The following is a 16,521-nucleotide window of genomic DNA, read 5'->3' as shown; positions in this document are numbered from 1 at the left end:
TGGTTATTCAACTAGTTTACGAAGCTTATATTAAAAACGGATTTAAAGTTGCTTTATTATTATTAAATTTGGTGATTTTGCTTTATTATTTCTTTTATAATCACTATTTACTTACTTAGTTGGCCATTACAGACGTGAGTCGTCCTTAGCCGCGTCGAGTAGCCTCCTCCAGTCAGCCCGATCAGTGGATTGCTGTTGCCAGTTGGTTGTACCGAGCGTCCACAAAGCGTTGGTCACCTGGTCCTTCTACAAAAGATGCGGATATCCTCTACTGCGTTTTCCACCTGCGAGTACCGAATCAAACACCTTACTATCCAGAGCTGAATCCGCTGAACTTTTATGCGCTTAACTATGTCAATGTCAATGGTATATATGATATAGTTCATTGTTCCTTCTAATTCGATATTCGTTGCCAACGCGTAAGGGATCATAGATCTTTCGAAGAACTTTTCGCTTGAATGCTCCCAACGTCTTCTCATCACTGTTAGTAATTATCCAAGCTTTAGCACCATACAGCAGGACAGGCATTATAAGAGACTTGTAGAGCGTGATTTTTCTTTGTCGAGAGAGCCTATTTGCTTCTCAATTGCTTGGCAAGAGTAATTGTTTGTTGAATATCTAGGCTGACGTGATTTTTGATGTTTGGTTTCAATCTTTTACATAGTACGTTTGACAGAACCTTATATGCGATATTTGAAAGACTGATCCCACGATAATTGGTGCAATTTGCAGGATCATCTTTTTATTAGGATTGGACAAAGCACACTAATTCCAATCGTTGGATTTGCATTCAACAACGAAAAGCATTTTGATAGATTTTCGCCACCAGTTTTAAACAGCTCACCCGGTAAACCATCATTATGATCAAGAGGCGGGATGATTATTTTATCATCAACGATTTTTTGATGGAATGTTTGAGCCATATTTTACTATCCCTACAAATGTTTCTAACTGATGAAAGTTTGTTAGTGGTTTAAGCTTTTTTACTAGTTCCACTCCTGATATTTCCAGAAGAATGCTATCGGTGCTTATTCTTCTGTCTAAATATTGTATTGCATTCTTCAAGAAAAAACATTTCTCTCGCTTGTATTTTATGCTTTTATTGTGAAGAAATTTTAAAATTTGCTGCGTACAGTAAATATGATCGTCTAACGTTGATGTTGCCAAGGTAGTTACCACATCCTTTGATGTCATTTAGTAGTTCAAGAAAACGCTGAAAAATTGCAGGCGGATGTATTTACAATAATGAAGTACTTAGAAAACTCGTCTAATTCAATTTGAAGATACACTTCCTTTAAATCTATTGAACAATTATTATTTCGACGAACAGAATGCAATAAGGAATCATGTGTTGGAAGCGGGTATTGACCGATATTTGTTTGTGCATTGACTGATTGCTTAAAATCACCGCAGATGCATAGTGAGCCATTTGGTGTACATGCAAGAACAATTGTCGATGCCCAATTATTAAATTTGATAGGTTTCCATATACCAGCTTGTGTAAGTTGTTTAGTTTCCGCTATGAACTCTGCTAGTTGTACAAAACTTTTAAAAAATGTTGGAAAAATAAATAATAAACTTATTTTAAATTTGATAAATTATTGTTAGTTTTTAATGGAATGGTTCAATAATTTAATGCATAATAAAAAAAATGTCTTGGACCTTCGGTAATGATGTTCATTTTTACACTTCTGGCGAATTCATTTTTCAACTACATACATATGTTATCAAAAAAATATTGAAAAGGCGTTAATATCTCAGCTACTATTGTCAAATAAACTATATATATTATGATGTTATTAATTCAAACATGAAATATATCTTCAAGTGCAAATAAAAAAGTTATAAAACATAATTGGTTACATATTTGTTTTTGTACTTTGTTGAATTTCTTTAAACATATAAATAAAAACAAAAAAAATTAAATTTTAATAAGTAACCTCTTTATAGGCATTATTAATAGTACTATAAACGAAAATCAAGAGGTGGTGGCAGTGACTGGTGATGGTACAAATGATGGTCCAGCATTAAAAATAGCTGATGTGGGTTTTGCAATGGGAATTGCGGGCACAGATGTGGCAAAAGAAGCTTCAGATATTATTCTTACGGATGATAACTTTACAAGCATCGTGAAAGCAGTTTTATGGGGCCGTAATGTTTATGACTCGATAGCAAAATTCTTACAATTTCAGTTAACGGTTAACGTTGTTGCTGTAGCTGTAGCGCTCGTTGGCGCTTGTACAATACAAGATTGTCCAATAAAGGTATGTTTTTAGTATTACTTCTTAAACTTATTTTAATTATTTATTGTTTACAAAAAACATGTCTATACTTATTGTCAGATAAACGTGTCGAAAATTTTTGTACTTTAAGCTAAAACTGCTTTTATTTTGTTAAAAGTTTCACACAAATCATTTTACAAATTATTGAAACAATTTTAACAGTCATGGTCAGAGCCAGGATCCTGGGCAGCGACCTAAAGAATTTAAATTTTTTATTTCTTAAAAAAAAAATAAAATTAAAAAAATAATAAATAAAAAATTGTTATCAAAAAATGTGTCCAATATTTCCTGTTTTTGTGTTACTTTTTTAAAAAAGGTCGTTACATTGAAATCGATTAAATCTAATATTCCAATTTATAATTCCTTTGACACAGATAAAAAAGTGTTTTCTTGTCATATTAAAGCAAATCATAAATGTTACTATTCATATTACTGTAATGGGTATATGTTTCATTGTCAAAAAGACAAGATAAACCGATTCAGCATTTTCCATCGGAACACGTATACAAAATATTTGCATGTTTATTTATATATCTATTATTATGCAATAGTATATAAGAGATAAAAGTTTCGTTTGAAAAGCTTAAAAACTGGGACTAGCTTTCCGATAGACTGGTAAATTTATTTTATGATTTTATATTGTTACAAAAAATATATCTTTTTTAAATTAACGTCTTAATTTTTATAGGCGGTACAAATGCTATGGGTGAATGTTATAATGGATACGTTGGGATCACTAGCTCTTGCTACAGAAGCTCCATCAAATAGCTTGTTGCAGCGTAAGCCTTACGGTCGTAAAAAGCCATTAATATCCTTACTAATGATGAGGAATATAATAGGGCATGCAGTATATCAGTTGATTGTTATTTTTATTTTGCTCTTTCAAGGTGAGTGTAGTATTCAAAAAGGTTTGTGAAATAGTCATTCGCATTTACGTATGTAAGTAAACTTACAAACTTACGTATTTGTTTCTAATAACAATAATAACATATTTTTTTATGGTGAGGATGAGAAATAATATAAGCAACCTCAAACCCATCATAGTCGACATGATCTGTCAGACGAACTAAAAGACTTTGCGACGAAACGTATTACCTTCGTACTATACCTACGTATTACGAAGCATATAAAAGCAGCGAAAGCGGCTTTTCTATTATTCTTTTGGGTAATTCTCAGCATTGAAATATTACCTGTTATATACCATATACCATTATATATTTCACTACTTCTTCGATGTTATCACTGGACGCAAAAGCTGTGGCATCCATTGAGTTACAGACTCTAAACTTTGCCACATTTAATTTGTGGGATCCTCTTTTTTTGTGTTCATTGGTTGAATTTGTCTCGGTATGTGTGTAATACAACAGTTATTGATGGTTACTTTTTGTGTAGTTCTCAAAGACTATATTGGTTCATCTAACTAGCTATTCCTTTCGATATATGTCTGATGTCTGGGATGGTGCTTTGATATCCTTCCCTTTAAAAATTTAGGGTCGCTGTCATACTTGCTACTATTACACATACTCTGCCAACCATTTCATTTTTAATTCGGTTCCTTCAGGCACAACATATTGTTTAAAATTTTTTAAATCATTATCGTAACTATTGCAGTCACTCATCTCAGCTTTTCTTTTAAATTTTTCGGCATATTTTTAACTTCTTTGGTTTTTTTGGAGCTAATGTTTGGTCATTTATTTCACTTTGTTTAAGTTTCTGGCGTGATTTCCATTAGCCTTCTGGTTGTATGCTTTTTGCCTATTTTTTTGATTACGGTGCCATTGGAATTTTTTAAACGCTGGATATAGGCGTATTGTTCTCTCTGTATTTGACTAACAGTTTCGCCTGGGATACATTACTTTCATTTTACTATGCATGATTTTAGATTTATCTGGTAATTCGAACCCGTCACTCTTCATTTTATATATGTACTCAGTTTTAGGTGATTGGGATTATGTACACAGAACAGAGAGGCCAGACGAGGATTGAGAAATTTCTTCATAAGAAATAGGGTTTACATTTCCTAGGGCCAAGGATCTGGCCCTGAATTCAATTCGAGACATCGTTCAAAATGCTCGAGAAATCGAACGTAATCAGGTTTTCTAAGTTTTGGTAAAACAAATGCAGAATTAGCCTAAAACATATTTCTACGAGAAAATTCTGTTATACTCAGGTATTAAAATATTACATCCGACAACGCGAAAGATCATCTTATAATTTTGCTTCCAGTATTCCCTAATCCCACAATCAACCGCCAGTTGTGTGGTACTAACAATATAAGCCTAATATAGAATATAGAATTCTATCAAAATATAATATTGATAGAAGGAATCGTTTAACAAATCTGATTGATGTTGCTATTCTGCGTAATGGCAATATGGACCAGAATTATACCGAAAAGAGAAATAATTACGTACCACTGCGTAGGGTATTCAAAGACATTTAAAGACTTGAGCGTGTGGTTGTTGTAGCGGTAATACTATCAACCACTCGAATGGCTGATATTTTAATGATGGTTATAAATGATGTTGTTGATTTAAATATAAATATTATGAAGTGAATTATTATAAATACTGTCCTAAGAAAGAAACAAAAAAAATTTTATATAAATGTAAACATTATAAAGTAACTACATTAATAATAACTACTAAGTTATTACTTTGAAATGTTGAAATATGTAAAGAATATTTTTTTATTTTAAGGAGCCAGTTTGTTTGGCATCAAATCTGGAATAACTAATAACATTAATTCTGCCCCGACCAAACATTTTACTATTATTTTTAATGCTTTTGTTATGATGACTTTGTTTAATGAGATAAATGCTAGAAAATTACATGGGGAACGCAACGTTTTTGAAGGTCTAATGTTTAATCCAATATTTTGCTCTATATGGATAAGTTCCCTTTTTATTCAGGTTAATCCATATAACAGATTTTTGTTTTTGAATTTAACAAAATAACAATATTTCAGATAATAATTGTACAATGTGGCAAAAGTGCTTTCTCAACGCAACCTTTAACAATTGACGAATGGCTTATATGTTTTTGTCTTGGACTAGGCTCACTAATATGGGGACAAATAATTCATTTTTTTCCAATTCATTTGTTATCAAGGTAATAATTATATTTTTTTTTAAACGAACTTACTTATTTTTAAACATGCATTAAGATCTTCTGCAAGTCACGTAGCTTACAAGCCACTTGATTCTCCATTTGCTTGCGATCTATTTATTCGTTCGAAATTTATTACACTCTCATATACTATAGTTATACATAGGTATAGTTATACTTAAACACATTATAAGGCCTTTTCGGTGGCTCACAAGTATGACAAAAAATACATGCTGGCCATAGCAGCTTGCTGTTTTTTGCCATACTTGCGGACGATCGAAAAGGTTTATAGTTAGTTATATCTAGTCATAGTTATACACTTGTAAATAATTTTTCATTTGTGATATATAAGTTTATAGGTTATTCGTGTTATGGTAACTTCACAACAGCAAGTAAATAACCATATAATATGTACACATTATACAAGTAAGGCTTGCTTTTAAATACAAGTATTCACTTATTCAAAACTCATTTACTTAATAGCTACTCACATATTTACTTCGTTTATATGTATGAAATAAACAACAAAATGCAGTACTCTGATACTCGTCAGCTGATTATACATACATAAGTAAATTATACGCAATTGTAACGTGAATATTATTATGTGTGAATATTATAATAACACAAAATTTAAGCTTTTATGAATTTTTGAGTAGTATGCTTAACATAATAATAATAATTAATATAATTTTTAGGAAACCGACAAAAGAAACTGAACCGGTTGCTGCGAACAAAAGTGAGACTGATGGTCAATATCAGTTACTGTGGGTAAGAGGCGTAAAACGGCTCCAAACACAGGTAATATTAAGTAAAACTTTCAAATATATATACAATTCTACAAATTTTTGTTTTTCTTTCAGCCATATATAGGTCAGTATTTCATTGTCATTCCAGTATGACAGTATTCTATGAGTGTACTAGCAGTGATTAGCTGTCCATTTTATATATATAGGTTGACATATATGCTTTTTATTTCAACTTATTAAAGTGTTTTGTCAAAATAAACACTTTAATTAAGATTTACGGAATATTAATGTTTAGTGTAATTGGTGTTAAGGAAGTTTTTTGTACTACCCATCGGCCTTGCTATTGCTTATAATATTCCTATGGCGTGTGTTGGGTTAACCAATGAGTACACCAAAATCTGTTTAAAAGTTATATGATATCCGGATACAATGCGTCACCATAGTCTCTGCTTCTGGCATTATTATTATCCTGAGTTCTCTCTGAGCCAAGTCTCACAAATGAATCTTGAATAGCACTTGTAGTTACATTATTTTACCCCATCCCGATATCTAAGAACAATGCCAATAAGTATTGCTTGGAGTTACTTCTATTATAAAAGTAAGTTTGCTGAGATTTTAAAGCTGCAAAACGATTCAATCGATAGAGTGTTGATTTTGTTTTCTTTCTTTTTCAATTTTTTATTTCACTTTTTTCATCTTTTTTCATTTCACCTTTTGTCTTGAATAAGAATGAGGATGGGTTAATCAACCTGTAGACTTTCGCAGACTTTTTAACGGTTTTTTCCACTTTAGGTATAAAGAAGACTTTTATCATTCTTTAAGTAAAGGTTATATAATTAAGGCATGTCTATTCCTTTTAAGGAATTGCTATATTCCGCAAATCTTGTATTATGAAGGAAAAAATATTATTCCAACCTGGCAATTTATACCCCGAATATTTGTTAATGAAATCCTTTCGTATTAATTTTTAAGTCCGCATACAATTTTATGGACTGCAGATGGAAGACTTAAAAATTAAAATACAACTTCTCGATTGGTACCTATTGAACTTTTCAACATTTTCTTGTATAGAATCCTTTGTTTGTGTCTTTTCTTAGGTCTAAAATTAAGCTTTCTTGTCATGAATGAAGAAAAAGTTCTGGTACCATTAGCGCTTGATCTTTGTCTCAAACATCAAAAATTTAAGAGCAAATGATATTTCCGCATTTTATGTGATTGCAGGGAGAGCAGTGTTCACTGAACTATCGTTGCTATCGTTAAGTTGTGAAGTCTGAACTCAGCTTCCGTTTAAGAGTACATTGTTTAGCTTGATTTCAATCTGAATTTTTTATTTTGGAACTATTTCCTTACTACCAAAAAATTGGGTCTAGTCTGTATATTCAATAACTAATTTTTCAATTAACTACTATAAACATTTAGTAATTACCAAATATACAAAAATTTTATTTTTATTATTGTAAATGTATAGGTAGTTTTATTATGTAATTTATTGTTTACAACAATTGTTTTATTTATATTATAGCTACGAGCAGCAAATGCGTTTTCAGAGAATACTAGTTACAATTTAAATGAGCAATTGCAAGCACATCGTTCGTCCAAAAGGCTATCAGAAGTGGATTCGGATTCAGAATACAAGGATCTTGATGACGATGAATAAATATAACGAATCACATAATAAAACTGCGAAAATGTGTAGTGATCTACTAGAGCTACAGAGAAGTTTATTTTCGAACTTCTGTAGATATATATATATATATATATATATATATGTTATATATATAAATGTATAAAATTATATATATAAATATATAAAATTATATATACACATATATATATATTATACGTAGTACATATAATCAAAATTTTTAACCAAAAAAGCAAAACAATACAACAATTAAAATTTAATAATAAAACAAATTTCAAACAAATTATCATTAGGTTTTAAATTCTCTTTAGAAAATTACATCTCGAATGAATTTTTTTTTATGTTTTTTATTTCAAGTACGCGTTCTCACTGATAAGTGTTTGGTTTAAAATAATTGCACACATAACAATTGAAACACAAAATTGAAGCGATGTTAAAGTTCAACACAAATCAATATTACACATATTAGCATTGCAGAGGCAAAAGTTTATGTTAAAAGCTAAACCCTCACTTAGCTGCCGTGGCGTTGGTACCAGGGTCACATAACATTGACTAACTCTTTGCGATTCTTTATTAGGAGGCACTCAAAAAACTTCGCGTTCAAAGCTGTTTCTATAGATAATATTCCATAACGCCGTCGCTCCAAATTTTGACTACCTTCAGAGCTAACCAAGACAGATGGAATTTTAGCTCTCCTTATGTTGAGCAACACCGACCTGCTAACTGACGACTGAATTGTAAAGATCACCGAACCCAAGCTCGATTTTCTTAATGCATTTGTCATTTTTAATGAACAATCTCTCGCTTCAACATTTTAAAACTGACTCGGCAGCCCTCAGGCTCCGTCTAGTTCAAAAAAGAGAGGACATCCTGTTAATCCAAGAAGTTTGAGTTGTAAACAGTCGGGTTTGTGGTTGAATACAAACGGATACAGTACAGTATTTGTTGATATTATTCTTATTAGCGAACACATCTCACAATTACTAACCAATTGATCCATCTTACAGGACTGCTCCTTTTCAGACCTTAGATAGATTATTTCAGACCTTATCCTGGCGGGAAACTCGGAAAAGAGACCACCTAAGCTATTCAATAGAACACGTACCGATTTGACTATTTTTCAATTCACTCTTGAGTCCAACTCACAGTCGGCTCCTCTCACTGTTCATAACTGCTTCGATATCGATTGTTTGCTATTAATGCACATAAGTTTGCTATTAATGCAGCCTGCAAATCCTCCGAATTCCAGGGTAAACTTAAAGAAAACTCTCTAATGGTGCCAAAATGACAAGAAACTGCATTCCATATAGAGAGAATCAAAGGGAATTTAAATACGGAATAAAGCTGGCAAAACGGGTATTCTGGAAAAATGTCTGTGGGGACACAGAAACTTGTGAGTCCAGCCGACTGTGCAAAATTCTTAATTCCACACATAAGATTAGATCCACACATTATTAGATTATATCCGGGATCGTAATGGTCAATGGACCAACCCTAACACTCGAAATCCTTCTAGATAGTCACTTTCCAGGGAGTGTGGTTATTCAAAGTAACAAACCATACAAATCTTTAGTTTCGCACGGAGTAATTTCAGCTAATATTCAGTAAGGCGAATCAATTAAGTTATATTTATTCCTAAAGTAGGAGGGACAGCACAGTCTAGCTCCAAAGACTACCGGCCAACCAGAGTCTTTCTTCTTTTTAACTGAAAGTAAAGATTATTGACCTGTATCTTGGCAAGTCTGTTAATACAGCGATCCATACACTTTTCCCACAAGTGGATCGTTCCCTCTCTACCCTCATGAAGGCTCTCTTCGCAATGCTTCAATTGAATACATGTGCTTTAAACCAGACTTTAATCAAGGGTTGAAATCTCTAGTACCTAGTAGAGACCTTTGACAAAGTAGTCTTTCTCAACATGGTAGAGATTTACACAGACGGCTCCAAAATAGATAAACGATGCGATTGTGGCATATTCTACAAATAACTGGGTTTTAAATTTTCGCTTCGACCACCAAATCATTACCGTGTTTTTCAGGCAAAAAATATGGCAATCCGTTATGCAGTAAAATGTATCCGTGGCAATCAAATATCCGATGAAACTATTTCAATATTTTACCACAGCCAAGCTGTCATAAAATCACTAGTAGGCACTTCAGCCACATCAATTGTTACTCAAAATTGCTGTGCTTCCCTCAATGTCCTAACTAAATGCGTTAAGGTTCAATTCATTTGGGTTCCTGGTTATAGGAATATTTCGGACAATTACAGGGCGTATGAGCTTGCCAAGGTAGGTGCTCTCCACCCTGATGTTCACTTCTGAAATATTGGCGTTGCCCTTGCAATAGGTAAACTGGCAATTAAACAAAAATATCTGAGCTTAGCCAAGTAATATTGACCTGACAAATCCAGCTGTCAGATTTCTAAATTGATCTGGTCTAATTTGGACAAAAAACGTACCAGTCAGCTGCTTTATCTAAAGCGTAACCTGATCAGTACGATTATATCGGTGTGTAACGATACGGATACGTCATTTAATTTTGTTAAGGTATGACTAAATCGCGGTCCTGGTCATTTTATAAAATTTCTTTATTGATTAGTTCGAAAACTACTAAAAGGTCAAGGAGAAAGAAAAGGCGTTCCTTACTTTAGTTCAAAAAGATTATATGTTGGCGGCTCAACCGTCGAGCAAAAAACATTGTTGGTGATTTACAAATGATGTATAGATATAAAAAAACATATCAAGTGTAAAAAGAAAAAACAAAGCCGCGAGCTAAACACAAAAAGAGAACATGTAAAAATTTTCATTTATTATAGAAGAAATAGACACGCGAAACGTTGCAGAAAACAGGACGCAAAAACAACAACAATACTACACACGTTCGCAGGCATTGAGAATGAGATCGTTCAGTGTTCCGCAAAGAAGACAAAAAGGAGTAAAAGCAAAAAAGAACCAAAAACAACTAATAAACCAACCACCATGGACCAGAGGTGCACGAAAATAAAAATTTGCAACAACTTATGCAACGCGACTAAACCAATGGTACAAAGAGGAGTGTCGCTAAACTACTGCTGTGAAGATTGCGGCCTATATAAGGACCGTACAGTCAGCAGTTACGCGAACCGTCCGTGAACAATATCGGGAGATGAGGAAGGTAGAGAGGTGCCTATTAAAACGGAAGAAACGACATCAAGAAAGGCGCGAAGGGGAGGAAATCGAGATGTGTAGAAACAGAAATGATGCCCGTAAATTATATCAAAAAGTCAACCGTATGACTCAAGGCCTTAAGCCTGGGGCATCAACCTATAAGGACGAAAATGGCAATTTGGTACAGATACACAGAGTGTACTGAAAGTATGGAAACAAAATTTCTCTAAACTACCATCTGGCGATGATAACATTAATTCCGTCATTGGAAAAATGCTTTCGGAGTCCCCAATAGAAAATGGTGGTGTTGAAATTCCATCACCTAGCCATAACGAAGTGCGTGTTGCTATATAGCGACTAAAAAACAACAAAGCAACAGGCGCAGATAGCCTGCAGAATATGGTTGGATGAAAGTATACCCAGCGATTAAAGTATTAATACTCTTTGTTCTGCTTTGAAAAAAGGTCACCCGAAGATTTGCGCCAACTATCGCGAGATCAGCCTAATACTTGTCGCGTACAAGCTCTTTTTAACTGTACTGTGTGAAAGGTTGAAGCCACATGCCAACCCAATGATTGGACCTTATTAGTGCGGCTTTCGACCTGTTCGCTGCACCATTGACCACATATTCACACTGCGACAAATCCTGGAAAAAGCCCACGAACATAACACCGACACTTACCTTTTTGTTGATTATAAAGCATTTTTCAATACCTTCATTAGGGATGGCGTTTACAAAGCAATGTCAGAGCTGGGTATCCCTGCAAAGTTAATACGACTCTGCAGAATAACGTTGAACAATACCCGTAGCTCAGTCAAGATAGTATTGAATCTCTCGAAGCATTTTGATAGCATGCAAGGCTTTAAATAAGGTAATCCCTTATCATGTGATCTTTTCAGTTTCATCATTAAAGTAATTATGCGCAGGACAGGTGTTCATCGTAATGGAACAATATTTTACAAATGTTTCCAGCTCCATACTTATGCTGACCATATTGACATCATAGGGCGTAGCAAGCGTGATGTTACAGTTGCCTTTGCTGTTATTGAAAAGGAATCTGCAAGAATGGGTTTAGCGAACGAGGGCAAAATGAAGTATATGTCGGCTATGGGTATAAATGTGCGTCACTCGGACGCCAAGTTGGTGTGTGGCGACTATATCTCCGAATCAGTCAAGAACAACAATTATGTCAGCCTGGAGATCAGACGAAGAATCGCTATTGTTAATAGGTGCAACTATGGGCTCAGTAGGTAATTAGGATGTAGAGCTTTCTCTTGACAAACGAAATTTACGCTCTATTGGTCGCTCATCCTTTCTGTACTTCTGAATCGTTATCATAGAATAATGAAGCAGCACTGGGGGTGTTCGAGAGAAAAGTTCGAGATTTATCACGGTATTGTTATAATTCAGCGAATTAATATCCAGCGGTTTTGTTGGCTTGATCATGTCGTGAAAATGAATGAAGAAGCCCCATCGAAAAAGGTCTTTGAAGCAGTAGTTGGAAGAAGAAGGCGTAGAGGCATGCCAATACAAGAAGCAAGCCGCAAGTACACAGCGTTTACAATAAATCGGAATTGTCGTTACTAAGTGAAAAAAGCTGCGCAGGTTGAAAGCTCTATGATAACATCTATGAGTGTTGACAATATGAAACTATGGAGACACGTCCAAGCAAATGAAGACTTGTTCTCGTTTGAGACAGACGACAATTATCAGGATGGCCGAATGTAAAGAAGTGTATTACGACACCAGGGCAACACAAAATACAGTCTTGTGGTGAAAAGAGTGAAGCGGTAAAGTAGCAGCAGTTATTGTGTGGTAAAAAACAGAAGTCGTGCTGCTCATCGTCGCATCTGTGAATATTACATATTATTATATGTATTATTTTTCCACAAATTTCCGTCCTTACAGATGCTGACGTGTCGCTGCATACTAGAAAGACATACTATAAAATTAACATTAGCCTGATTTTTGTCGTGTTTGTGACTCTGCGGATGAGAAGGAAACTGTGCTCCACCTCATATGTCAGTGTCCATCTTTAGCCAAGAGAAGATCATCTTCGGGACCGCTTTTCTTACCGACCTAACAGATCTACTATCCTGCAAACTTTGAGACTTAAAAAATGTCCCTAATTGGAGCATGTATAAGTGCTAAACCTGTGGTACTACAACCGGCTATTACTTAATAAGCTTAAGTAGCCGCCGTTCCATCCTAACCTAACTTGTTTGTACAATATGAATATAATATGATGAAAACTTTTCAAAACAGATAATATTGAATTGGAAGTGTGAACGAAATTGTAGAGAAACATTTGCATAGTTTGCATATGACAAATGCATGGATGCATAACAAATGTCTTTGCAAATGGAATAACACGATTAGTCACCGCTTATAATTTGACATGCACAAGTTCTAAACCTGACACTTGCACTCCAAACAAGTCATATACGGACTATAAACTAACTAAAAAGAAATTCGAATATTTCCTAAGACCACTGATGATGAGTACTTGGTAATACCCGAAACAGTCTTGTATGGTCAGACAAATTTTAATATATTAAATAAATTTTGTTCTTGGCTTTTATTTGCTACTAGAATCTTTCTAAATTTGCACTTATTATTATAACACTTTGTTTTACAAAATTTATTTCGCGCTCCTTTTTTAATTTCTATTTTTGTTTTGTTTTTCAAAAAACAGCTGCGCTCACTAGCCTTTACACAAGGTTGTTCCATAAAAAATTTGTGCAAAGAGCGTAATCTAATACTTTATTTGTGTTACGCTTTTAGTTTCTATTTTACTTTACTCGAGAGTTTTATTACGAGTAGGTCATGGGCTTAATATTTATATAATTAAAACCTGTAAATGTATATATTATGGCCGTGTGTGAGTTCGAGTAAATTGATGATAAATCGGAATAAAAAATTGTACCTTTATTTACTTAATTAAATTAAATATATTTATTAACAATAATTTATATTATTTTTAATGACTATATTATAATATACAACCACGAATTAGTAAGCATTTTGGTTATCAAACAAGCCAATTTTAATATTTAATAATTGTTTTATGCTGTATAAATACATGAAATATACATGAAATACATAAGAGAAATATTTTTGTGATTATTTACAATGAACTACATTATTTAAAATTTCCTGGAAGTTTCGCTTATGAATATTATGTGGTATATACTGTTTGACCGATTGTTATGTGCGTGCTACAGCGAGCATTGCTTCCAACAAACATGTAATTCGTGTCGAATAGTGAAATTGGTATCTTATGCAATGGCATATCAGTTACTGCAGAATTGTTGGGGAAAGAAAATTTATGATGCTTCCTGAATTTTTAAAAGGTGTTTTTTCGGTGCCAGTTCTCCGCGCTGAGGAAGAAACTGCGGAGGAGGAAGAATTAGTTGACCCCCAGACTTCTTTAAGGGTAATATTTTATAAACCTTTATTTATAACACTAATATATGATTTTTTAGGAGAAGTGTGCGACTCATGGCAATACAGAATCATTATATAACAAATATCAGGAATGCAATGACCGCGTTAACTCTAAATCAAAAACAACAGAAACCTGCATGGAGGAGTTGTTTGATTATGTAGCAGAGTTGGATCATTGTGTTGCACATAGCTTATTTGCTAAGCTGAAGTAAAATGCACCATAATAAAAAAGTGGTTGAGGTTAAAAATAACATTGACACTTTTTGAAGTTATAAAATAAATATATCTTTCGAAAATTCAACTAATATTGAAAAAAAATTAAGATGCAGATTATTGTTACTATAAAACATTAATACAGTTGCTTTTATTTCTAAAATGTTACTGACAATTGAAGTGAATTGATTTTATGTACTATTTTTATTTTGGAATGCTTTTATAAGTTACTGCAGTAGTTTCGCATTAAAATGTACATAATTTTATCAAAGTTAAGAAATTATTGAAGTTTAATTATAGTATATTACTATATAAGATATATATATGTAAACTGGAATTGAAAGACATGCTTAGTCTGCATTGTCAGAATTTGATATTATCGTTCTATCTGCGGTATCTATTAGATTGTAATATCTAAATTAAATAACCTCTTATAAATGTAACGATACTTATTTAGACTCACTTTTAAGCTAATATATGTTTTCGTTGTTTCATAATATTAGTCCCAAATAAAAAATTGAGAAACTGCTTTATCATGGCAAAGCATTTATACGATGCATGCAAACATAACCGTACAGTTGCTCTGAGGATTAAGAGGAAATTAAGTGTCAATCTACAATTAAATTAAAATTACTTTCAATCTCAAGTATGTTTCATAAACAGAATAAAATACTCTTAATCTTAACACACATATATTTATCTACATTAACGGAAAGGATCCGACTTTTGTCACAAAGTACCGAAATAAAATATTAAACATCTTTATATTAAATAATCTTATTAGTTGGATGGTACTTAATGAATATTCTTTCTCTGACCACTGTTACGTAAAGCCTATTCTAGAACATAAAAAACCAAGACTAAGATTTTAATAGAGTAGGTCTCTGTTCAAACAAAAAATTGTTGATCTAGTGGCAAATTGGAACTGCACTTGTGGATACAATTAGATCAACTACGGAAAAGACTTAGATTGTCTAGATGGGTAGAACGCTCTGGACTAATGGTCAATCTGGCAAAAACTATGTAAGTTTTTTCTACCACAAACTATAACATTCTATACATCAAATAAGATCGGCTAATCAGAAGTGTAAAATATTTTGGCCTCATAGTTGATAACAAGCTAAGATCGACCAACTAAAAATAATATGGGACACCATATTCCAAAAACTTATTGGCGTAACTTGGGATATGATCGTATTAACCACAACTTGGATGTGTAAGGCAGTCGTCGAATCAATCGTATTATATGAAGTATTGATATAGCGCGTCACTATACAAAAAAAAAAACAATAATACAATGATGATTAAAGTGCAATACAATACAAAGGTTAAGGGCATGGCAACATGCTTCCAATGAGTTAATATCCTCTCTGAAAGACATGAAATACTCAAAAGAAAACTATGTACACTCGCATATATCTACATACACTCCAAAAAAAAAAAAATATATCATTGAAGACAATAAATTATAGTTATGTTTAAAAAAAAATTGGTTAAAAATGTTAATAAATGGTCGAACAATTTGAGTTGAGAGTTTGATTTTAAAATTTTTTTTGGGGTGTACGTAGATATATGCGACTGAGTGTATATACTCTAATAGTCATGCTGCAACTATTAGGGCACTGTAGCTCAAACTCTCTAAGCAGTGAAAATATGGCATTCAAAGTAAATGCATGGCAGTTAAACTTGCAAGACGAAATATAAATATCTTACTAGGCAGAATTTTTCCGTCTTGACAGGGGTGATAGCATGCTGTTATATTCACAGCTTCCTCAAACTATTTTTGTAGAACTTGCCGTTACAAGGAGGAAGGTGAGACGATTGAACATCTTCTATGCAACTGTCTACCTTTATAATCTAGAAGTAATTCCAAAAATTGAGTTATCCGTGGTATCATTATGAGTCAATAGGCTTAACTATGTCGTAACA

At 33.2% G+C, this 16,521-nt stretch overlaps 2 protein-coding genes across 2 annotated transcripts in view; both read left to right on the top strand.

Moving 5' to 3' along the window:
• The window catches only part of LOC119681102 (plasma membrane calcium-transporting ATPase 3-like), a 28,695-nt gene extending 20,843 nt beyond the window's left edge, over positions 1-7,852 (top strand). The window contains exons 11-16 of the mRNA XM_038094180.1: positions 1,951-2,264; positions 2,971-3,169; positions 4,982-5,193; positions 5,250-5,392; positions 6,088-6,190; positions 7,661-7,852. Of these exons, the coding sequence (XP_037950108.1) occupies positions 1,951-2,264; positions 2,971-3,169; positions 4,982-5,193; positions 5,250-5,392; positions 6,088-6,190; positions 7,661-7,795 (1,106 nt within the window). The 3' untranslated portion in view covers positions 7,796-7,852. The remainder of the gene's footprint in view (positions 1-1,950; positions 2,265-2,970; positions 3,170-4,981; positions 5,194-5,249; positions 5,393-6,087; positions 6,191-7,660) is intronic.
• A 6,344-nt stretch (positions 7,853-14,196) lies between these two features.
• Positions 14,197-15,277, top strand: LOC119685909 (cytochrome b-c1 complex subunit 6, mitochondrial-like). Its single transcript, XM_038100317.1, has 2 exons — positions 14,197-14,368; positions 14,418-15,277. The coding sequence occupies exons 1-2, from the start codon at positions 14,213-14,215 to the stop codon at positions 14,589-14,591; spliced, it is 330 nt and encodes a 109-aa protein (XP_037956245.1). The 5' UTR covers positions 14,197-14,212; the 3' UTR covers positions 14,592-15,277.
• Positions 15,278-16,521: the final 1,244 nt, after the last annotated feature.

This window comes from Teleopsis dalmanni, chromosome 2, assembly GCF_002237135.1.
Source record: "Teleopsis dalmanni isolate 2A chromosome 2, ASM223713v2, whole genome shotgun sequence".
Taxonomy (NCBI): Eukaryota; Metazoa; Arthropoda; class Insecta; order Diptera; family Diopsidae; genus Teleopsis; species Teleopsis dalmanni.
Note: the sequence above shows the minus strand (reverse complement) of the source record. Positions and strands in the feature narration are given on the sequence as shown.